Here is a 16,797-nt window from a genome sequence, read left to right on the forward strand (position 1 = left end):
CTGCTGGTACAACCATACATATATGTATATACACGTGTAGATGTATGGATGCGGATGCTGTTCCTGCCTTTCATGCACATCCCCCTGTGCACACTCACCCCTCTTATCCAGACACCTCTCCACCGCTGCAGTCAGAGACGCACCTGTAAGGCTTTGCTACACCTTCGAAGTTGGAAAACTGACTCCGCGGGCGGATGAAGTGTCTCCTTGAACAAGAGGAGATTGTAACAGAGACAGCAGCGGGGCAGAACATATCCCTGTCAAATCGCCCAGCCGCAAGCGCATCCTCCCCGCAAAACAAAGAACCAAATTAAACACCACGCATTCAGCATGTGTCAGCGCCAAAGCTCACTCCGTCTCTGCGAGCGGCGTCTCCAGCTCCCGCGGCGGGGAAGCTCCTCCTCGCTTTAGGTTTCGGGGTTTTTTTTTTACCCTTTCCCCCTTCTCCGCAGCCCGGCACCCCGCCGCTTCATCTCGCTGTGTTTGCAGTGATCGCCAGCATCTCAAACCCCACCATCACTGCTGGGCTGATCCCCGTCAGCCGTGTGGGACCCATCGGGGCGGGACGCGGGGGCGGGGAGGGAGCGGGGGCTCGTTACTGAAAGCCGGGGGAAAAGGGAGGCAGCCGAGAGGGGGGCGTGCGAGGGGCAGCGCCTCAGCCGCGGGGGAGGCCCGTGGAGGGATTAAAGGGCGCGGGTACCTGCGGGGACGGGTGGGCAAGCAAGCAGACAGGCGGGGAGGCAGTCGGGACGGCAGGCAGTCGGGCCAGCAGGCAGACAGACAGGCAGGCCGGCCGCTCCTCCGAAGAGGGAGGAGGTGGGGCGTCAGGGGGTGATCAGCCGCTCTCTTCCCGCGGCTGCCGACATCTCCCCGCGCCCTCCGCCCCGCGATGTGGCCCCTGGTAGCTCTCTGCTGCTGGGGGTGGCTGTCGCTGTCCTTGTCGCAGTCGCCGTCGGCGCCGCAGGGCCGGTCGGGCGTCCCGCCGGGCGCCCTCTCTCGCGCCCCTACCTTCGCCTCAGCCGCCCTGGCGCCGGCGCCGCTGCCGGACACGACGGAGAGCAAAGTGGAGAAGCTGGGCCGCACCTTCAAGCGCCAGGTGCGGCGGCTGCGGGCACGCAGCGGCAGGCTGGAGCTGGTCTTCCTGGTTGACGAGTCGTCGAGCGTGGGGCCCGCCAACTTCCTCAGCGAGCTGCGCTTCGTCAAGAAGCTGCTCTCCGATTTCCCGGTGGTGCCCGCGGCCACGCGCGTCGCCATCGTCACCTTCTCCTCGCGCAGCAACGTGGTGCCGCGCGTGGACTACATCTCGCGGCGGCGGCCGCAGCAGCACAAGTGCGCCCTGCTGGGCCGCGAGATCCCTGCCATCACCTACCGCGGCGGCGGCACCTACACCAAGGGCGCCTTCCAGCAGGCGGCGGTGAGCGCGGCGGCCGTGGGCTGGGGCGGGGCAGCGTCGAGGTGCCCCCGGTGGCGGGTGCGGGTTGGGGTAGGGTGTGTGGTGAGGTGAGAGGTGTGAGGGAGACGCGGTGAAGCGGGTGGTGGGGCATGTGGTGAGGTGCGAGGTGCTGTGAAGTGTGCAGTAGGGTGTGTGGTGAGGTGAGGTGAGAGGTGAGAGGTGCCGTGAAGTGTGCAGTAGGATATGCGTTGAGGAGCATGGTGCGGTGAGGAGTGCAGCATGGGGGGTGTGGTGAAGGGAGCAGTGCCATGAGGTGTGTGGCAGGATGTGCAGTGGGGTGTGTGGTGAGATGAGAGGTGCAGTGAAGGGTATGGTGATCAAGAGTGGTGCCTTGAACTGTATGGTGAGGTGTCAGGTGAGTTGTGTGGTGGGGGTTGTGCCGAGGCATGTAGTGCCTGAATGTGTGGGGTGGTGTGTGGTGGTGCCGTGAGGTATGTGCTGCGGCAAGGCGCATGGTGAGGGGCACGTTGGTGCTGTGTGGTGCATTAGGGTGTGTGGTGCACTGTGGCAAGCTCTCACCAAGGTGAAGGAGGCTGTGTGTGAGATGTTGGGATGTAATAGCTTGGTAAGCAGTGTGCTGTGTGGCATGTGGTGGGAGGAATGTGGCTCTGTGCGTGTGTGAGGATGTTGAGTGGTGTAGGGCTGCACGATGGGACGTGGAACAGCGGTCTGTGGGACATAGTCTAGTCTGGACAACTAGTCACTGTCTTCCCATGCTGCCTGTGCCTGCAGCACCCATGTTTTCTGATGCCCTTGCAAATAGACATGTGAAATTCACTCTTTGAAAGAGCATGGAGCCAGTGTCACGATTTCAGAAGTCATATATGTGAGTGCAGTCTGACATCTGAAATGTCTGCCTGGTTTCTTGGCAGTGGGACTTGGGTGCCCAGTAGCTGTCAAAAGTCAGAAGTATCTACATACCGTCACCAGGTGACTATTTTAATTGCTTATGACTGACAAAGGTGCCATTTACCTGTGTCTAGTATGCCAGTAGATTAAACTATGTCCAGGTATGTTTCTGGACACCGGAACACAGTCAGTCACCTGTGGTGTTATTTTACCATCCTATAGTTCAAATTTGGTCTAGGCAGCTCCTGCACATATGCTGACACTTGGGCATGTTGGAGAAGTTCCTTGGTAAATGGCATGGACAACCAGTCTACCCTGAAAAGTTTTTCATGAGACTGGACTGGGCTGCTCTTTGCCATTTGGACTCTGTGTGCAGGAGCATTCCCAAGGGAGGGCTAGTTTTCTGTTACTTTAATGTCTGATTTAATGTCTGTAATTGAGCCTTGTTGAAGCATCTCAAGTGGTGTAATTTAGATTTAATGCATGAAACTGCAAGAGGTGCATCAGTGCTGGGCATATGGAACTGGCAGACATCATTTCCTTCTTCACATTTGGCAGGAGAAAGAAAGAACACCATCTAACGTGCCCATTGTTGCACAAGCAAAACCTGGTTTAAGAAAATGCTTCCCTGTGTTAGATCTTCTACTGTGAAGTCAGAGTCAATATAGATCCACCCCAGGGATGCTGTGTGGAAAAAAAAAAAAAGTTAGTGATACAAGTTGAAAATAACCATTATAAACAAAGCATAAGCTTAAAAAATACCATCTGCTTTCCTGATAGGGAGTCATAACTAATCATACCTTTGAAATGGAATAAACAAAAAATTCTCTTCAGAAACCTACAATTTAATTTTATGAGCCTGACTGGATCTTATGGCTATGAAAATATCACTGTCATTTTACACTATGGTCTCTTAAGAATATGGGAAGAGAAATACTCACATGGTAGGGAGAATTGCAACAGAATGACAAGGTTAAAATTTCAGGCTGCTTGATGGCTCTTGGTTAACCATACTGTACTGTGGTTTTGTTCAGTATGTCTTCTTTGTGTGAGACAAATTATAGCTTCAGGGAATACTCTCCTTTCTAGGGACTTGTCAGAAACTCACTGTTCTGAGTTTAAAATACTTGGAATAAGTCTACAGAAATATGTTAAGTGTAGTGAAACTCTTGTTCCCTGTGACCTCTTACACTGCTGTCCTTTGTTCTTAGCAGTCTTTTGGTACAACTGTAATTATTTCTCCTTTCACTTTCCTAAATTTTTTTTTTTATTTTCTTACACTTTAATGTAGGGTTTCTTCTACTGCTTTAACACAACCAAAAGTGTCTGCAAGGCATGACAGACTCCCTGAAACAGTATTCCTTGTGTGTCATAGTAACAGAAAACAAAGGAAAGTGTGTTGTTAGAATAATCCCAGCACTTAAATTGTCCAGCAGCACTCTTCAGTGTTAGGTCTTAAAGTGATTAATTCCAGTGTATGGCAGTCCTGCAGAGACTATGGAGGCAGAAAGATAAGCATAAGGTCATCGGTCCAGTCAGTGGCTGACCTGGGAACATCAGCGAACAGGAGCAAGATTTACTTAGCAGTTACTGTCTCAAAACCTGTGGCAGCAAAACTGTTCATATAACATGATCCTGAAAGCAGAGCTACTCACTTGGACAAGGTGTTGCACATCCATGTAATGTCCATCTTTGGAAAAAATGAGGGAGTTCACCTTGGCACTGCAGTTTTTCATCCTCTCCAAAAGTTTATTTTGAAATCTCTGTGTTTTGTCAAAGCTGACCATGCTTACTTTTGCCACCTAGACCACACTTTGACATTTGTACACAGCAGATTAAAGACAAATTATGTGAAGTGCACAGAAGTAGGAAGGATGTGTACTAGAGGGAGTGGTAAGAGACAGCCCCCTAACAAGTAAAACTGAACTGCTGTCAGTGTTTAGTTTTGCAGCTCTATTTGATAGCTTATGCCACACTTGAGCTAGCAGGTGTTAGATGTGTTTGCTGATGTAAAATAAGCCAAATATTTTTGTTACTTTTCTCAGTGCTCAAGGTGTCACAGTTTTTGCTGCCAAGAGCTTTTTTCCACAACTCCAGAATCAGGACTTAATTGCAGGTTTGGGGAGAGGGGAAAGAACAAAAAAACCCAACCCAACCAACAAAACAAAACAAAACAAAAAAACAACAAAAAAAAAAACCCAAACCCTAAAACATTCTACCCTGCATTCCAGGAACAAAAACTACTGCAACTACATGTACCAGAAACCTCTTAGGCTACCTTCAGACTGCAGGAATTTGATATTTTGATAAAGTTAAAAACCTCCAGTGAAGGGGTTTTATATAGGCTTGGATGCTGAGTCAGGTTTAATAACATTTCAGAGCTGTTTTTATTTAGACATAATCATTGTTGAGCTCATCTACACACATACTAAAATATTTTCAAATGTAGTTTTTAACATCTGTATGACATGATACTTAGGCCTTCCTGCTTACTAGTAAACTTTGATGGCCTCCAGACTAACCTTCCAGCTGCTGTAACCTTTTAGTCTTTTTATTTGACTACAGCTATTCATCTTTACAGGTTGTAAGAAGCCTGTGGTTTTCACTTCGGTTTTTAGCTTATGAGGCAGCAGTAATGAGAACAATAGCAAGAAACTGGGCACTGAATCCAGTTCTTGAGAGCACCAGTCAAAATCTCTGTGTTCTGATTCTTTAACATGGCAGCTATAGGCCATTTCCACGGTAACACAAAGTCTGCGTATGTAACAGTCCTACAGACACTTTTCCTTATGTCTTGGGTTCCCAAGATTTTATTAGCCCTGTTTGTTGTTAAATACAAGATGCTAGAGTTCTCACCTGATGGCTGAAAGCTGTTCACCTGGTAAGGATGAAAACTTCATGCTGTCTTCCATGCAATAAAGTCATGTATGCTTTACAATGTGAATATGGTTTTTTTTCCCTTTTTGTTATCTACAGTAGTTATTTTTAAAGTAGAAAAGGAATTAAGGCATGAAGTTGTTCAGAGTTCAGTTTAAGATCCAGAAAACATTTCTCGAAGGAAATTAATGTTTGTGGCTTGGTACTCTTGCTCTGTGTTTAGATTGTACATCTTAGGAAGGACAGATGTTGAGTTATGTAAAACATACTTAGCTTAACAAAATTTCTATAGCAGTAGCTGTTCAGAGGTATTAACTTCTTATGTTCAACAGTTTTTCTTTTAAGGCGTATGTAAACAGTCTAAGAAGGGTGAAGAACCTAAGATCATTTATTCAAAAGTCTTTGGCTTCAATTTTTCACACAGTGAGTTGGTGGGACAGCACAAATACATGCTGTTTATGCTAAGCGGGTTGCTTTTTGTGTTATGGAACGCTCCAGAGCTGTTGTGACTGTGAGGAAGGGCTGAAGCAGAACTGAAGAACCTTTTTTGAGCAAGCATGGCTCGTGATAGTGATAAAGGAATGCATGTAAAGCCCAAAGAGCTCAGCAGTGTGAAGTGTTGAATTTCTGAGCCCTAGGCACCTGCATTGGAGCTTCTGATCTGAGAGATCACCAATGCACCTTATGGGAGAAGTATGCATCTGTTGTCAGTGAAAGGGCAACAAGACGATGAGGCTTGTGACCGGCCTTGAGACCAAGTCCTGTGAGGAGTGTGTGAGGGACCTGGCATTGTTCAGCTTGCAGAAAAATAGGCTGAGGGGAAACCTCAAAGCTCTCTACAACCACCTTGAGAGGAGGCTGGAGCAAGAAGCAGGCCACCCTATTCTTGGTGTCAAACGATGTAACTAGAGGAAATGGATGCAAGCTGCACCAAGGGAAATTTAGGATGTCTATTTGGAAATATTTCTTCACAAGAGGGTTATTAAACATTGAGATGATCTGCCCAGGGCAGTGGTGGGGTTTAAGCACCATGTGAACCTGGCACTTAGGGTTTAGTATTGAGTTCAGTGCTGGGTCAAAAGCTGGACTGGTTGATTTGTGAGGTCTCTTCCAACCAGATATATTCTGTGATTCTGTGAAAGAGAAATGAAGGATCATTGTGAAGTGGTGGAAGTTGAATGGCATGTTCCTGTCTTTGCACTCAACAGTCATAGTTACAGATGTGCCAGCACTGATGTTCCGTCTTTATTGATGGACATTTTAAACATCCTGAAGGTTCATTGAGTACTGTGCTCTAAGAAAATAATACAAATTATTTCAACCACTCCATGTGACAGCCTCTTGACAAAATAATGATAGCTGCTTCCAAGTAGACAAACTTGTTTCTGTCTTTCAGTGGAAAATAAAATGGGAAGTATTTATCTTCGAAACTGAACTTGGAAGTAGTAGGATTGTGCTGCTCTTGAGCTCAAGTCAGAGGTAGCCCCCAGCCAGCCTTAAACAGACAAGCCAATTGCTCTAAACTACTTGGCAAAGCAGTAGCTGAGGAAGAGTGGAAGAGTAGCTATGTATTATTGTAATAATTGCTGCATATAAAAGCTGAGCTTTTTGCAGTTCTCATTCATCTTCACTTCTGTGAAGTCAGTGGCATACGTAAGTGAAAGGTCTGCCACAGCAGTTACAGGACCAGGTGACAGAGTTTCTGGATATCTGGTCTTTAAAACCTGGCAATTGTATGTAACCTCCTTTTGAGGGAGAGAGACGAATTGCCAACCAGCACGGCAAATTCAGTGTTCTGTTGTCATCCAATTAACAAACATGAAAAAAATAGCCCTTAAAAGAATGTAAGCACATATCCATTTAAGATAAACAGTTCTAATGCTTATTTAATGCTTGTTTAAGTAAGTAGGGGTAGCTTTGTTTCTTTGGTATGCCAGAAGCACGAAAGCACAAAATGCAGCATTGTTTTCCACTAGGGTGATTGGCTTTTAATTTCAGTGCATTATCATTTTAATAATCTCATTTTGAAAGTAAAGAGAAAAAAAAAAACAGAAACAGTAACAAAAAAAAAAAAAAGAAGCAAAGAAGATTAAAAATCTTTCCATACCATTTAAGTATTTTCCTTACTAGATTTTTTATTTTAATTTTCACAAAAGTAGTACTCTTTCACTGTGAAGATGCACATTTAGAGTCACATATGTTGCCTGTTTCTCAAGAATGTCTTTATGGAGTTTTATTCCTGTAACATCTGCAAAATCAACAGCTAATCGTCACAGACCAGCAGATTCTAGCCTGTGCCTGCCATTGCACTGTTAATATCTGATTATGGCTTAGGTCAGTTATAGGAAGCTGACTAGTTGACATCAGTGGGCCTCTCAGTTCTGATATGGCCTTGGAGACTGTACTAAAGATAATGGTGAATGAAACTAAGTCAACTGGGTGTAGCTCCGTGGTCACCTTTGAAATTGCAGAGCTAGAAGTTAGTGGTGACTGAGAGCAGTGTTCCTGTCAGCCATCATTAGAGTCAACACTAAATCACTGCTTTTAATCAGTGTAGTGTTTGTGAAAAGTACTTGTCCTGTGTACTGCAGTTTTGAGTAGATTTTGCTCACAAGTTAGTACAGCAGGGTCAGAGGCAAGATACGCATCTGCACATTGTTTATTATCTTGAGACCTAGCCTGAAATGGAGCTACCTTAAGAAGTTATTAAGTACTTAATTTTTCCTCTGGCTGTTTGGCTGGGACAGGCAGTAAGTGGTCTGTTTAGCATCATATATGGGGGCTAAGCAAGGTTAAGATTTTCTTTGGTTGAAAACCTATTTGGAAATTAGCCTGTTCTCCCAAAATTGTGTTCTGCATTTCAGTCTAAGCAGAAATGTGTCATTTGGAAGTCTGGTATTTAGCAGATTAGTCATTTATCATCTTCCCTTTAATTAAGGGTAATTTGTTTTTTAAATTCTAAAACACATGTATTACAAGAAGAAGTGAAGCTTTTTCCTCATCAGTTCATTGAGGAAAACTGAGTTCATCCTGGCTTCAGATACAGAAGTGCTTCATCCTGGGATTCTGTGTCCTTGTAGAAACCACTTGTAGGGTTGTCCCCATGAGCAGCGTCTCTCTACAGCAGATCTAAGTAGGTATGCTGAAATCCTTATTCGTCTCCATGGAGTATGCAGGAAGCTGTGGATGCATGGATAATTATCTCCTAACTCTGGACCCTGAATTAAGCACTTGCTTTCTTTCCCTTGTTCTCCCATGTTCTTCCTTCTCTGGTTTCTCTAGATGCAATATACTTCATAGTTCTGATTAAAAAAAAAGGCAAAAAAATACTAGGGTGTATTCTGTGCTTCACCACCTTTTTAGAGAATTGTTTTTCATGGCTAGAAAAAGTCACTTGTCAGTTCTCTTTAGCACTTTGGACTGTGTGTCCTCCCAAACCACAGTTTTTCTGTTTTGAAAATCCTCCAACAATATGTTCAAACTAGTACTAGGGATAAGTAGCAGCAATGCAAAATGTTCTATAAAAAGAATTGGTTTTGGATGAAATGCTTTACAATATTTTCATGCAAATTTTATGGCTGACTAAAACCTGGCTTGAAGGCATTCAAGCTACCATCTATACTTGTATTTCTGCATGACTCCTAGCCAACTGCTTTGCTCATGCAAGGTAGTGGCCCTGAAAATTTCAAATCAATGCACAAAAGAACTTGAAGTTGCAGTTCTCTTTTTGTTCTTCATTTTTTTGAGTTGTTCTTTATGGCATTTTGTTTATTGCTTGTTGCAGAACTGTGGGTTTGATCAGCAATAGTGAAGATGTTTGTGGTTTTAGACAGGCGAAGGAAGAAGACATGCTAGATTTAATCTAAATCATGGTCTCAGTGAGAATCTTCAAAGTGCATGAGGTTTTATTAGTTTCCACGTGACTTTTCTCCAAAATGATCATTATTAATATTCTCTTTGATGCCTTGTGTAACTGCATAGTATGCATTGTGACCTGTTGGTGATGCTGTGTGAGATATATTTGAATGACACAGTGATAAGCTGACATTTTCTGACTTTCCCATCTGCTTTGAATAGGAAATGCCACGTGTGCATTGAGAGCTGTTCAGGCAGAGAGACTTTTAAGAGACAGCTCAAGGAACTGTACAAAGGGCTGGTGCAGTTTAACAATTATGTGAATTTTACTGATGTTTTGCGAGCCAATTATCATAAAATATAATTTTCTTTTATGAAAGATCCTTTCATTTTGACACATTCCACTGGTGTTGACATATTCCAGGTTTGCTGATGTTTTTGTATTCTTGTTATGTGATAAGCATAAAAAGACAAAGGCAACTGCAACTTCCTAGGGAAAAAGGAAAAATACTCCTTTTGGCACAAAGAAGGGTGTTCTGTGTCTCATTGCTGACTTGGACACTACCAGCAAGGAAGCTTGTATTACCTGGATATTAGTTAGTCCTTGTCTTGCCATCAAGTACCTATCTCAGCCTGTTTCCTGGGCTGCAGGAAGCTGATCTAATCACAAGCTGTGCGAGGTTGTATGATCAGAGCACATCTGACATTTTTATAACTTACAGCTCTGTGAGCTGAGATGAATGTTCCCATCTGGGAGGATCTGGATTGCACTCTGTACAGTGGCCTTCCTGACCTACGTTCTGTCAACCAGCCGTGTGTGAATTAAGGAAGAGAGGAGGTTTGGGGATGAAAAGACACACAGGTGTGCCAGCATCCATTGTGTTGCACGTTGCCAAGATAGGTCTCCCTTAGGAGGCACACTAGTTACAAGATAATGCCACGAAGCCTTTAACTATTTCCCAGTGTAAGATACAGAGACAGGGGGAACGTGAGAAAAATAGGACACTGCTGCAGGGATTAGCACTTTTTTTTTTTTTTCTGTTACAGTAGCAGAACTAACAGCTCAATGTGGTATCTAGATGATGGTGTGTAAATATTTCAGGAACAGAGGTTGTTTGTCCAGAGAAAAACATCTTTGCTCTCTTGTCTCAGACCTGTTAATGGTAAGGCTGACAATAAGCACCCTCTGATCTCCAATCTTTTAGAATGAGCACCTTCACAGAGTATCATATCATAACAGTCCTACCATGTTCTTTGCTCCAGAGATATGAAGGCCAACCAGAAATACAGATTTGTTCTGAGAACAGAAACTGAATTCCAGGCATTACATTTTTTAAGAAGTCAGGACAAAAATTGTACAATTTCTAATTAATTTCCTAGACTTAAAATAAGCCTTTCCAGCAAAATACGTGATGTTTAGCAGTATTTCCTGACAGAAACCTCAGTATTAATATTATGTATGTTGTATATTGTGCATGTTCTGTGGTGTATTTTTGTCTTCCAGTTCTAGTTGTTACTGGAATTTGAAAGCTAGATTTTGCAGACAAGACAGCATGTTCGTGGTGCTCAGAATTTTCTGATTGTCCTTGGTGCATAAATTGAAAGCACTGTTGCCTTCAGCCACAGCTAGCCTCTTTGGGTGACCAGAAGCATGTTCAAATCTTTAAGCTACTGATTTTTCACTGATATTAATACAATTCAAGACAAAATCTCCTGCTAAAATTATGATGCTCCCTCTGGTTCAAAGTCTTTCTAGTAACCTCAACCAGGAAGATGAAGGACCTCCTTGAATCTGGCAGGCAGCCTCTGAAAAGCTTTTAGCATTCTGAACTGTGGTGCTCTGCTGTGCATATGTACTATAAACAGTGAAGCAGAGTCCATTTATCTGTCCTATTTCTCCCCCAAGTGCTCCCCCACACTCATTGGGGCTGGGACAGGTCTTATCAGCAATAACTGTGTGTTCATGTTGCTCAGTTCTAGCAGTCCTGGAGCAAAAGGAGATAGATACTCAGAAGATAACTGAGTGGTGACAGCTGGCAGTAGATGAGCCAGGTCATGAATTGTGTTTATCCATTTGGAATTAATTTTTCTGTTCAGCTTTTTTTCCTGCTTTGTTACAGTGCTGAATATTCAGCACATGTACTAGTGGTGTGAACGTTTGGTCTGAAAATACATGAAGTATAATTAATTAATTTAGTAAAGTATTTTTCAACTCTCTTTTTCATTGTTAGCAAAAGACCAGAGCAGCACTGGAGAAGTCAAGTAGCATCTTGGTTATATTAATAATGAAAATTGCTCACACAGAGAGAAGACTAGGATTTTTCAAACCAAACTGACACTTGTTATCAAGGTGATACTTTGAATATAGTACACAGGATAACAGTATATAAAGCTCCCAGCAACATTTCTGAGCCCTGATAAAATTATTGTACAGTGTCAAGAGCTGAGGAAATGGCTACTTACATAATATACCTTGTCTTTCAGAAGACCTCAGGGTATGAAGGACAGAATATGAAGGATATGTGTGTTAGTGCTTTACTAGAAACTAGGTACAGATGACACCAAGCTAGGAGCAGGTGTTGATCTGTTGGAAGGTAGGGGAGCCCTGCAGAGGGACCTGGACAGGCTGGATAGGTGGGCAGAGGCCAACGGGATGAGATTTAACAAGGCCAAGTGCAGGGTTCTGCACTTTGGCCACAGTAACCCCAAGCAGTGCTACAGGCTGGGGACTGAGTGGCTGGAAAGCAGCCAAGAGGAAAGGGACCTGGGGGTACTGATAGATAGTAAGCTGAAGATGAGGCAGCAGTGTGCCCAGGTGGCCAAGAGAGACAATGGCATCCTGGCCTGCATCAGGAACAGTGTGGCCAGTAGGACAAGGGAGGTTATTCTGTCCCTGTACTCAGCACTGGTCAGGCCACACCTTGAGTCCTGTGTCTCAATTCAAGAGAGGTGTTGAGGTGCTGGAATGTGTCCAGAGAAGGGCGACAAAGCTGGTGATAGGCCTGGAACATAAACCCTATGAGGAGAGGCTGAGAGAGCTGGGGTTGTTTAGACTGGAGAAGAGGAGGCTCAGGGGTGACCTCATTGCTGTCTACAACTACCTGAAGGGACATTGTAGCCAGGTGGGGGTTGGTCTCTTCTGCCAGGCAACCAGCAACAGAACAAGGGGACACAGTCTCAAGTTGTGCTGGGGGAAGTCTAGGCTGGATGTTAGGAGGAAGTTCTTGACAGAGAGAGTGATTGGCATTGGAATGGGCTGCCCATGGAGGTGGTGAAGTCACCATCCCTGGAGGTGTTCAAGAAAAGAGTGGCTGAGGCACTTAGTGCCATGGTCTAGTTGACTGGCTAGGGCTGGGTGCTAGGTTGGACTGGATGATCTTGGAGGTCGCTTCCAACCTGGTTGATTCTATTATTTTATGATTCTATGATTTAAAGCCACCCAATTTCAAGTCAGCAAATCCAGTAGTTCTAACACTTGTGTGAAACAAGTGTATAGGTCAAAATTCCATGCAGTAGCTCCTGTCATTGCAAAGGCAGTGATGGCTTTGGGTGTGTTTATTTTTTTGCATGATGGGAGGAAGAAACAGTCTTTATGCAATGTGAAGATGATTGTCTTAATCTTGGAAGGCACAGCTTTGCTCTGCAAGGTAACAACAGTTTAATAATTTTTCAAACTGTATAAAGTACACAAAATGGCATTTACTTTGCAATGCTACTTACAGAGTTGAAAATGTATCACAGACATTACAGCCAGAGTCCATACTGTAGAAAGAGGCAAAAAGGTCAGGTTAGTAATAAGTGCTAAAAAATGGACATCAGATGTGTTCTTCCCATATCACAGAAATACAGAATCACTGAATCGTTGTGTTTGGAAGGGCGCCCTGGAGACCAACTAGACCAACTCATCTTCTCTAAGTAGAGTCTACAGGATCAGGTTCCTCAGGCCTGTGTCCAGCTGGGTTTTTAATATCTCCGAGAATGGAGATCCCACAGCCTTTCTGGAAAACCTGTTTCAGTGGTTGATCACCCTTTCAGTAAAAATGCTTTCTTCCATTTAAGTGGAATTTCTGGTGTTTCAGTTAGTGTCTTTAGCCTTGTGCTACCAGGTGGATAAGTCTGCATCCATCTTTACTCTCCTTCTCATTAAGTATTTATATACTGAATGAGAACACCTCACCCCTTTTTTTCTCCAGGATGAACAATGCTAGATCTGACAGTCTTTCACCAGATGACATGTCCCTACATTTCCTGGCTATGAATGTGCCTATCTTTTTACCTGTGTGCTTAGATGCATAGAGTGAGAATGTTCCACTCAGCTGTGAGACTTAGTCAGGTCAGATGTGCCAGTTAGAGATGCTTGTGAGGTAAGTGTTGTAGCTAAGCAAAAAAGAAAAGGGAATTAGTTAGAGGTTTTGTGCTTTGTTATTGGTGGGAGATTGGAAAGCTCATTCTCACGCAAATCCACATATAAGTTGGGAAAGGATAAAAGACAAGTGGAACATAACTACATGCAGAAGGGGTCACACTGTGGAAAGCAGAGGTGAAGGTTGAAGAGAAGGAGGTGATGAGAAGGGTAGGAAAAGATAAAAAGACAGATGCATAGATAAGAATGCCCTAGCCATGGTTGTGTAAATTAATCATGAGAAAACAATTCCTAGAGCTGGTACATCATTTAACTGAAGTGAAAATCATTGTAATACAAGACTAGACCAGCATAAACTGATTGTATTGTAAATGAGTTCTTTTGTTTTTCCCTTTTTTAAAAAGTTTTGTTTGGTTATCTTTAGTGGTAGCACTACTTACATGTTAATTCTATAGATACATCATTTTCCTAAATTATAAATGCAGTTCCTGCTAGGGGAATCTACAAGGAAAACTTTGAACTTAGTTAATTCCTTCTGTATAGGTGAGAGCGCATTCTCTAGTGCTTGTGGAAAGGTAACAATCAGAAACCAGAACATCTAACTTCGGGCTATCATTGGGTTCCTTTCCTGAAAAAGGCAATGAACTTTAAAGAGAGGTTAAGATTGATTTGAGTGGAGCTGTGAAAGTAGCAGTTTTCAGTAACCTAAAGAAAAGATGGTGAAATCAGACCTTTGCTGTTTTAGAGAGGAATCAGAGAAAGTACAGCCAGCTGTGTAAAGTACTAACAACATTTGTATCACGAATAAGGGGAATAATATTTGCCATTTTCTAGCTTTGCATGATTCTTGAGAGATGACCAGCTTCCTTGAGATTGCTTAGGAATCTGTGATATGATGTTTTATATCCATCAGATGTTATGGTTGATCCCAGTACTGACTTTTTTTCCCCCCAGAACATTTATTTATATTAAATTTCCTTCCAAAATTTGATTTTTTTATGTGCAGGAAGGATGAAGCAAGAGAACACTAAAACAAAGAGTGAGCTTTGCAAAAACATTTATCATTCCCGTTTCCCTTTGTGAATGACATGCAGATCAACCTCTGAAGCTATCAGTGAGAAATTAAGACATACTCATCTAATATCCTACTGAATATATAGATGTTTTTGCAACAGAGTATAATATCTTAGTTTTAATATAAATAGAATAAGGATTATGTTGTGTTTCTAATTGTGTTCTGTAATATTACAAAAATAGTTTCTTCTATAGTGAATAAGTGATCTTCTGGAAAAAAGAATCATCTTGTTCTATTTAGAGTTCATCCCATGGCGTGTAGGTAGTTCCTAGTGTAAGTGGTATAGCACTGGTATAGCAGACCTGAATGTCTCGTTAATGAAGGGCTTTCTGTTTTGCTTCTGAGCTGCAGTGATGATTCTTCATGAGCTACAACTGGTAACATTCCCTTTGTAGCCCTGCAAGGTATACAAGGAGCAGTGCGATTTTTGTGATGAATGCTTGCATAACGTTATTTTGAAATCTAAGTGCCAATACAAATCTTCTAAGTCAGGCTTCTCCTTGTAAAATTCCTGGGACTCTCTGATGTTGTCTAAAGCCTGGTTTGTAAAGTGAGGCAGGTAAACCCATTCATTTTGTTCCCCTTTTGATGGGTATATTAATGATCAATTCAGTATTGTCAAAGTCTTTTTTAAGTGCAAAGTAGTAAGCACAGAGATCAGGCCTAAGATCAAATGTTTATGAATTAGATACAGAACATGAAATTGGGGCTGTAGCAAAGAAACATCAATGCCTGTCAAATGGCGGGAGAAGTCCTTGGTCTCAGATGCTACTCCTCCTGATTTTGTATTACAATTTGTATATAGTATATTAATGTTGAAAACCAACACAGGAGCTAAAATTTCAACTGGCTTTGTGACTGCACTGATAGGATTTATTTTTTGCTCACAGTAGTGAATTTCTAGAGGAGGATTTTGTACAACTATTTTGTTGCACAAGACTTCATTATTCAATTTTAAGGGCTGTTATTGGCAGAAAGAAAATAGCCAGTGCCAGATATTTGTACACACTACACAGAGACTGAATACAATACAGATGGTAATAACTTTTTGCTAATGTGAAAAGAATGTTTTATTAAAGATCTGGAAAGATTACTGAAACCTATCTGTCATTCCTGTGAAAGAAGGGTAGACAAGAAAATAGGTACTAGAATAGTAAAAGACAAGCTGTTTCTAGTGGCCCCATGCATTTATTTGCAGTCATCAAGAGCATTAATTGGTTTGTTTTGTTGATATTTGTCACATTATTAATTTATAATAGTGACCAAATTGGCTGTTTTGTCCATTAAACAGGTCGTTCAGCACCTTATTTTGAGTTATGACTACTGTTCAGTTTCATTTGATGGCAAAATCAGGAACAGATGCGGATATTCATACCAAAGAAATGGATTCTCTAGGTCCTTTTAACTTACAAGTGCTCTTCAGTGGGCATTTAAGCTTTATTTATTGGAGAACCTGACAATTTATGAAAGGACTGCAGAGACTTATCAGGATGAAAAGTAATCTGAAAGCCTTCTATCATGATGTAACCAGCTACATAAATAGAGAGCAGTGAATGTTGTCTGCTTTGACTTTAGCAAAATTTTTCACACTGTCTCCCCTAACAACCTCATGGGTAATCTTAGGAATTGTGGGTTGAATGAGTGAGGTAGGTTGGGAACCAGATAAATAACAGAGTACAGAGTGTCAGGATGAATGGTACAGGGCCTAGCTAGAGTCCTGTAGTTAATGGTGCTCTAGTACTGGATCAGTACTTGATCTAGTCTTGCTCAATATCTCCATCAGTGACCTGGTTGGAAAGACAGAGTGTACTGTCAACAAATTTGCTATTGATACAGAACTGGGAGGAGTGCAGAAGGCTGTACTGCTATTCAGTGAGACCTGGACAACACTTGAGCAGAATGGAATCTCATGAAATTCAACAAGGGCAAGTGTAGAGTCCTGTGCCTGGGGAGAAATAACCCCGTGTATCAGTACAGATTAGGGATTGACTTGATGGAAAGCAGCTCTGTAAAGAAGGACCTGGGAGTGCTAATGGACAAGTTCACCATGAGCCACTAATGTGCCCTCATGGACAAGAAGGCGAATGCTGTTCTGGAGTGCATTAAGAAGAGTGTGAGCAGCAGGTCAGGGAATTTTCTGGTGAGGGCTTACCTAGCCAGTCCATTTCTGGCCTTCTGAGTTCACAGACAGAGAACTACTGGAGAGAGTGCAATGGAAGGCCATAAAGTTGATTAGGGGACTGAAGCATGTCTTTTACAAGGAGAGACTTAGAGACTCTGGGCTCTTAAGCCTGGAAAAGAGAAGGCTGAGAGGGGCTCTTATCA

General features: G+C 42.9%; 1 protein-coding gene across 1 annotated transcript in view; it reads left to right on the forward strand.

Annotated features, from left to right (window-relative positions):
- Positions 1–740: 740 nt before the first annotated feature.
- SVEP1 (sushi, von Willebrand factor type A, EGF and pentraxin domain containing 1) overlaps positions 741–16,797 on the forward strand; it is a 148,223-nt gene continuing 132,166 nt past the window's right edge. The window contains exon 1 of the mRNA XM_064176755.1: positions 741–1,414. Within this exon, the coding sequence (XP_064032825.1) occupies positions 890–1,414 (525 nt within the window). The 5' untranslated portion in view covers positions 741–889. The remainder of the gene's footprint in view (positions 1,415–16,797) is intronic.

The sequence above is a fragment of the Pogoniulus pusillus genome, chromosome Z, assembly GCF_015220805.1.
Source record: "Pogoniulus pusillus isolate bPogPus1 chromosome Z, bPogPus1.pri, whole genome shotgun sequence".
Classification (NCBI taxonomy): domain Eukaryota; kingdom Metazoa; phylum Chordata; class Aves; order Piciformes; family Lybiidae; genus Pogoniulus; species Pogoniulus pusillus.